The sequence below is a fragment of the Microplitis mediator genome, chromosome 1, assembly GCF_029852145.1.
Source record: "Microplitis mediator isolate UGA2020A chromosome 1, iyMicMedi2.1, whole genome shotgun sequence".
Classification (NCBI taxonomy): Eukaryota; Metazoa; Arthropoda; class Insecta; order Hymenoptera; family Braconidae; genus Microplitis; species Microplitis mediator.
Window position 1 is genome coordinate 16,289,452 of NC_079969.1, and position 7,346 is coordinate 16,296,797.

At 29.9% G+C, this 7,346-nt stretch overlaps 1 protein-coding gene across 1 annotated transcript in view; it reads right to left on the reverse strand.

The window, feature by feature from the left end:
* Positions 1–6,244: 6,244 nt before the first annotated feature.
* LOC130668891 (guanine nucleotide-binding protein-like 1) overlaps positions 6,245–7,346 on the reverse strand; it is a 14,700-nt gene continuing 13,598 nt past the window's right edge. Inside the window, exon 5 of the mRNA XM_057471404.1 lies at positions 6,245–6,710. Within this exon, the coding sequence (XP_057327387.1) occupies positions 6,481–6,710 (230 nt within the window). The 3' untranslated portion in view covers positions 6,245–6,480. The remainder of the gene's footprint in view (positions 6,711–7,346) is intronic.

The window sequence follows — 7,346 nt, forward strand, 5'->3', positions numbered from 1 at the left end:
CCCTTTAAATTACTGTGTGACCATTACTTGCTGAGATATCAATAGTCAAAGACAAAAGGATCCTTTTTCATTTGAAGGCTGATATCTCAGCAGCAAATTGTCGTACAGAGAAACAAAAAAAAGCAAATTGTAGCTGAATAAATTTCAAAAACGATGATTATATTTATACAAGAAAAAATTTTTTACGCTAAATTTTGCAAAAATGCGTCTTCTCTCTGGATTTATGTTTATCGAGTTCGTCTTACGTCAACAGGTGGCGCTACAACACTAAACGTAAAATACGTCATGTAGAAAACTCAGTAGGTATTATACCCAGTATTATACATGTATGAAACTATGTATAATACGTCAAGTATTTTACTTGCCCTTCCCTGCCCGAGGTGCATTCTCTTGTTGGGATGACAATAAGTATTTTTTTAACTGTCAATTTGTAGACATTTTTATGTATAAATTTGCTTGCCTTTTGAAATGGTAAGAAAAAATATTACTGACTTTTTTTATCGTAAAAGTTCACCTTTAAATTGAAGAAAAATTAACCGCAAATTTTTATTTTGAACTTTTGCTGTCAAATTGTCGGCAAATTCGGGCAGAAAATTTCAGGCAATTCCAACATCAAATTACTGTCAATTTCAAGCTCAAGTGGCTATTATGGGTATATGAGCTCTATTTCACAGTATTCGCCAGGGCTGCCAGAAAATTTTTGTCTGAGTCGCCCCATCTATGATTAAAAGTAGCGAAACATTTTCACAAGTCTCCCAATCATTTTCAATTTCAAAATAATTCTATTACCTCACAGCTTATTCTTTATTAGCCAATCAGAGTACACTATAATTTACCGCATAAATTTAAATTGATTTTTTAAGAAATATTGCCAATATTTTTTTTCGTTTTGAGAAATTAAGTTTAAAGCTCCTATACCGCTTAGTACCATGTGTCACTCATTTTAACTGTTTAATGCGTTTTTTATAATTTTAAGAAACAAAGTTCAAACTAAAAAAATTCTTATTGATCATTAATTATTTGTGAATCTAAATATATTAAAATATGGTGTATGAGATTACTTTATAATAGATTATAAATTTAAATTAAGTGGCTGTTTTCAAAATCGCGTTCAGCCGGGTATTTTTTACTTTGACGTTCATTCGTTAGTTCAATTTGGGTTACGTCAAATTTTTTAAGAATTGTGATAACTATATCTTGATATATATATTTTAAAAATTCACGAAAATCTATATCATGAATGAATAAAGGAGTATAATTTATACATTTTTGTCCAAATCAATAAACTCATCATAGTTTAATTGATATTGTCTTTGAGCGACTATAGGGCCATGTGTTGATAGAATAATGGTACTCCACAACTTTTAGCGAGCGACTATGGGTACACTCAAGGACCTTATTTAAAAAATTAATAATCAACATTATTCTTCAAACTAAAATTTTATTCTAATACTTAAAACTACAAAAAATAACTATAAAAAAAAAACTGTCTATCGGATGACCCTGCGGGTCAGCCCCAAAACCTTCCGCTATTTTCAAGCTCCTTGATGCCAATAATATAGTTCATTTCATTGTAATTACTGAGCAATTACGTTAAGAGATCTATTATCATCATTTAAATTTTGTCTTTTCTTTTTATTTTAAAATCTATAATTTGTTAGTTTGAACTCAATGTAAATAACTGTACACTTCCTATTGTATTTTTTGTCTTATAATCATTAGAGGACACCTGTCCTATAATTAAATAAACTTGCATTATTATTGTTAAAATTAAGTTATCTTGATAAATATTTGAAGCTTCAAGTGAAGAATCATCAGCGTTTTATGGAATTTCCGCAGAGGCCTCAAAACTTAGTATTTTAAAAAAATCGAGCGACAATAGAGCACCCACGGTGCTTTCTCGCTTGAGGTGTGCAACATTAATTAATTATTTCCATCTCCGAGAATAATTGTTTTTCAACTTTTATTTTATGCATGAATGCAACAGGGGTAGTTCCGGTCATTTCGCTGAGCGTAAAAGAGGCGGGACTTCAACTTAAGACTGAGCTTGCCTGCAAATTCTCGAATTTTAGATTTCTATTAATTCATTAACTGATTATTACAGCGATTTTATTTAGCTTTCGACAAAAAGTATAAGACGAACTTTCTCGGAAGAGAACCATCATTCGAGTCCCATAAACATTTAAAACGTAATTAGAATTCTAAAATTCGAGAATTTGATACATACAACCTAGCCTTAAGGGGGTAGGGTTTTAAAATTTTTAGGTAGATTTTTTTAAAAATCTAACTATTGTATTTGTCCTCATGGTCGATTTTTCAAGGGATTTCGTCATAAACTATCATAATTAGTTGAGTAGTGTTCAAAAATACCATTCGTTAAAAAATTTATATATGTATGTATATATATATATATATATATATATATTTATGTAATATAACGGACTTTTGAGGACACGATTGCGTCTACGATTCTTATCCGATCTTAATGAAATTATCCACACTTATTTTATGTGTAATTACAACGGTTGAGTTCGAAGATGGGCTGAATCGGTCGATTAATTTAGAAGTTATGGCTGATTGAAATTTTAACGATTTTTCGAAAAAATCAGTTTTTAATCACTTTTAAAGTCCATATAACTTTAAAACTATAATTCATAGAGAATTTCTGTAAAAAGTATTTTAAAGCTTGCCTAATAAGCTTTAATTTATGACCTTAAACTTTACATTTTGATCATTTCTTCCAATAATTTGATAGCCTTGAAAATTTTAATGGAATCAAAAAATGTTGAAAATATGGTTTTCATTCCACATAAGTTATGCCTGTCACATTATAATCCAGTTTCGTCGGCTGTATTTTATTTTGCACAAAATAACCTGTAAATTTCACTGCTATTTTGTATTTTAAAAGTATTTCTTTTATTATTTATTATGTATCAAATGTACCTCTAATCTCTATGATTATCGCTGGTCTTGTCATTACGATAGCACCCACAGTTCTTATCGGATTCTAATGAAATTTTTCACACTTATTCTATGAGCGATTATCTTGATCAAATTCGAAGATGAGCTAAATCAGTCAATTAGTTTTGAAGTAATGGTTGTTTGAAATTTTCACGATTTTTCGAAAAAATCAGTTTTTAATCACTGTTGAAGTTCGTGTAACATTAAAACTAAAACTGATAGACAATTTCAGTAAAAAGTATCATAAAGCTTGTTTAGTAAGCTTTAATATTTGACCTTAAACTTTATGTTTTGACCATTTTTTCCAATAATTTGATGGCCTTGAAAATTCTAATGGAATCAACAAATGTTGCAAATATGGTGTTCACTCTACATTAGGGTGGCCCAAAAAAACCGACTATTTTTTTTTTTTTTTTGATCTCGCATGGAAATTTGTTGGTTTACGATGTTTTAAGAAGTCTCTCCAAAAATTAGCTCGATAAAAAATTTTCAAGAGGTCGCTCACGAATTTTGAAAATATCAAAAAAGATGGAAATTCGGATTTTTATTTCTAAATTTTTTTCTTTCTCGTGGCAGCAATAGTTTATATTTATGAAATCAAGACTACCCTGAAAATTTGAGCCCAAAATTCAAATATTTAAACGGCGCTCAAGAATTTTGAATATTAACTGATAATATGTAACTAATACTTTGAATTAGTTTTTGTATTTTTTTATAACTCAATTATTGTCATTTCACTTAAATATAACTTTTGCATAACCGAAAATATACAGGACAGTCTTAAACAATAAAATTGGGTACGTTTTGAATAAGCAAAAAAACCTAAAAATTGAATTGAAAAATAAAAAGGTATGTAAATAACTTATTATTTCTATTTCTCGCGTTGTATTTTTATTCATTATGATACAAATTGATGGTGAAAAAATTGAGAAGCTTTATTATTAATATTCAAGGGTCGCTCGAAAACATTCAAGAGACAGTACTCGGAAACATTAAAAATTCTTGAGCGACGTTTAAATATTTTAATTTTGGGCTGAAATTTTCAGGGTAGTCATGATTTCATAAATATTAACTATAGCTGCCACGAGAAAGAAGAAATTTAGAACAAAAAAATCCGAATTTCGATCATTTTTGATATTTTTAAAATTCGTGAACGACCTTTTGAAAATTTTTTATCGAGCTGATTTTTGGGAGAGGCTTCTTAAAACATCTTGAATCAACAAATTTTCATAAGAGACTCAAAAAAAAAAAAATAGTCGGTTTTTTTGGGCCACCCTACTCTACATAACTTATGCATTTCCCATTATAATACAATTTTGTCAGTTGAATTTTATTGTGAACAAAATAACCTGTAAATTTCATAGCTATTTTATATTTTAGAAGTTTTTCTTTTATTAATTATGATGTATCAAATGTACCTCTAATCCCTATGATTATCACTGGTCTTGTCATCGTAATAGCGATTACAATTATGATCTTATACTAATTAAATTTTCTATACTTTGTTTACGTGAAGGTTAGTTTACTACATTATCTATGTAATGTTTTGTCAAATCGACTATCTGAAGTGCTCTATCGAAAATAGTCGTTGTCTTTTTTTACCCTCACTCTAAGAAAACGAGCCTAATTTCATATTATGACTATACACTAACATGTATCACAACATATGTATGTATGTAACTTTTTAGATAGATTAATTGGAAAATCTACCTTCCATTTCGGCTGCCGAATGGCCTTTTTTTTTTTTTTATTTTTATTTTCATTTTTTTTCAGAATGAACAATATGTCGAGAATATTGTGTACAAATTTTAAATCAATCCGAGTAAAACTAACAGAGTAACAGCGTTTCAAATGGCCGGCCGTGATACCTGATTTTTATACCTGCCCGACCTGCCCCTACATACCCCTAGTGGAAATCAGTTGCAATTTTCTTTGTTCTTCCGAATCCCTTTCTCCGGCTATGTGTCTTTCAAAGGATGTAAACTGATGACTCAATATAAGTATAAAAATTCATATTCTTTTATTGATAGTTAATTTCAAATTTTCACGAATAAAAAACTTTAAATGGATTTTCCCGAAAACGTTATTTTTAAAGTCCGTGAACATCATAACTCAAAATGTACTGAACCGATCCTTTTGAAAATTTGAACATAACTTATTCACATAAATCAACAGGTAACTACGAAGAGTTTTTTTTTTGTTTTTCATTTTTTTCTATTTTTTAATAACAAATTAACCGCGATTTTTTGAGCTAAAATCGCGTTTTTCACTTCCAAGTGCTGCAAAAAATCGAAAAAAAAAAAAAAAAAACTCTTCGTGGTTACCTCGAGAAAAACATCAACTTTAAAATGCATATCAATTTTTTTTTTCCGATGATCCGGTAACGAGTTATGATGTTCACCGCAAAACGACTTTTTTTCGAGGCGCCTCCGGAGATTCAACGTCACCAGCTTATTAATCAATATTTTTCGTTGAAAATTTTTTCTGATATTCTTTAAAAGTTGTACAATAATATGTGATTAAGTTTAATGAAATTATATTACTCATCTCGCCGGGAAAAAATTACAAAAATGTGCTTTTTTTCGCCTCTAAAACCCTATCCCCCCCCCCCCCCCTTAACAAAACGACTGTTCCCGCGGAGTGATTAGACGACTATACTCATACAGCAGTTTTTTTCAAGATTTGCACAAGCCTGCTCTCAAGTTCAATAGTTGTTGGCGTGACCATTCACCTATAGGTCTTGGTCCAGATTTGAATTGTAAATCTTATGCTAGCCTTACGCAATAATTTTGGTGAAGTTATTATTCAATTTCAGGGGAAAATCGGCGCCAGAAGCATGTTGAATCTATCTTGCGCATGGCTTGCTCAAGATCTGCTCAAGTTAAAACTGGTGAGGGAAAGAATAGTATGAGAAATGCGTCAGAAACTTTTGGCTGCACCATGTGAGAAATATCTTCGATATTCTCGCCTACAATACCATGAGCAAATCATGCACTAGTAACTATGGGCCTTGCACAAAGCTCTTATACAAGAGCACTACCTTAAGTAAGTGTTACTTGGGTACGAAAATGATGAGACACAGCTGTAATCAAACTAATCACTTGCCGTGAATCTAAATTTTTAAACTTGAAGAAAAGAGAAAGTATTGAGGCTGATTTCCAGAATTAACCGTTATTCAGATAATTTTTTTTGTAAATTTCTACGATCAATCGTTTTAATAACTAGTAGTGTTTATGAGAACACAATTACTTCTTTTGTTTCAGTTGAAATAAAGAATACTCAATTATTTTAATGACATTGAGTCTGAGTCGATAAGCCCGCTTTATTAGAGAATTGAAATGAAATAAATAAATTCGTACAATTAATCTTGTAAATCTTCAAAAGAAATTAACACAATTCTCTCGTTTATTTCAGCTATTAGGAATTAAAGTTCTACTCTAATTCTGGCAGAGTGCATTTTAGAAAACATAATATAGATGAAGCTGAATTTAAGATATTCAATTGTAAATAAGGAAATATTTAAGAAGCAGCTAATACATCGAATTTATTTTTTGCTGTAGGTAATTCCATGTCCTCATCATCAGAATCGTCATCCGTATCATCTTCATTTTGTTCCGATTGAGATTTTTCACCGCATTTTGCATCTTCTTCAGAAGAGAATTCAATTTCTTCATGGTTATTTTTGACGTCTTGATTATTCGCTTGAATCCATTTGATTGCTTCTATATCAGGATGATTTTGCCATTTTTCTGAAAATAGTCAATTCGCAATAAAATACCATTAACCACATCCCTGATTAAGAAAAGTAACTAGAAAAGATTTTAAAAAAATTAAAATGTTGTTTAATCTTTCTCAATTCTCAATCAAAATTAAAAAGTATTTGAAGCAATTACAAAAATTTTCTAGTGATTGCAAACTATTTGGAAGTATTAAAAAAAAATTGAGTATTTTAGAATTTATCTAAATCTCTCCATGAATCGAAATCTCAATATTATGTAGCTGTCAAAAAAAATTTGAAAGTATTTGAAAATTTTAATATTTTTAAATTTTTCTGAATCTCCGTATAAAATAGAATTCAATTATTATTAAGAGGGACCACTAGTGTGACCGACTGAAAGAAAGGTGATTTTTGGGAATTTTTTTTACGAAAATGACTGCATGGAATGTTTGAATGTTTTTAGGATATATTTTAGAATATATAATAAATACAACATGGAATTTTTGGACCGAAAAATTAAAAATTCAGCGAATTATTTACAATTTCCCCCACTGATGCAGTGATAGAGACCTTTAGAGTGCATGAAATAAAAAAAACCAAAAAGACTATGAAACTAGAAGGTATTTGCCGTACCATGACCCTCGAGCTAAGAAAAAATTGAAATTTA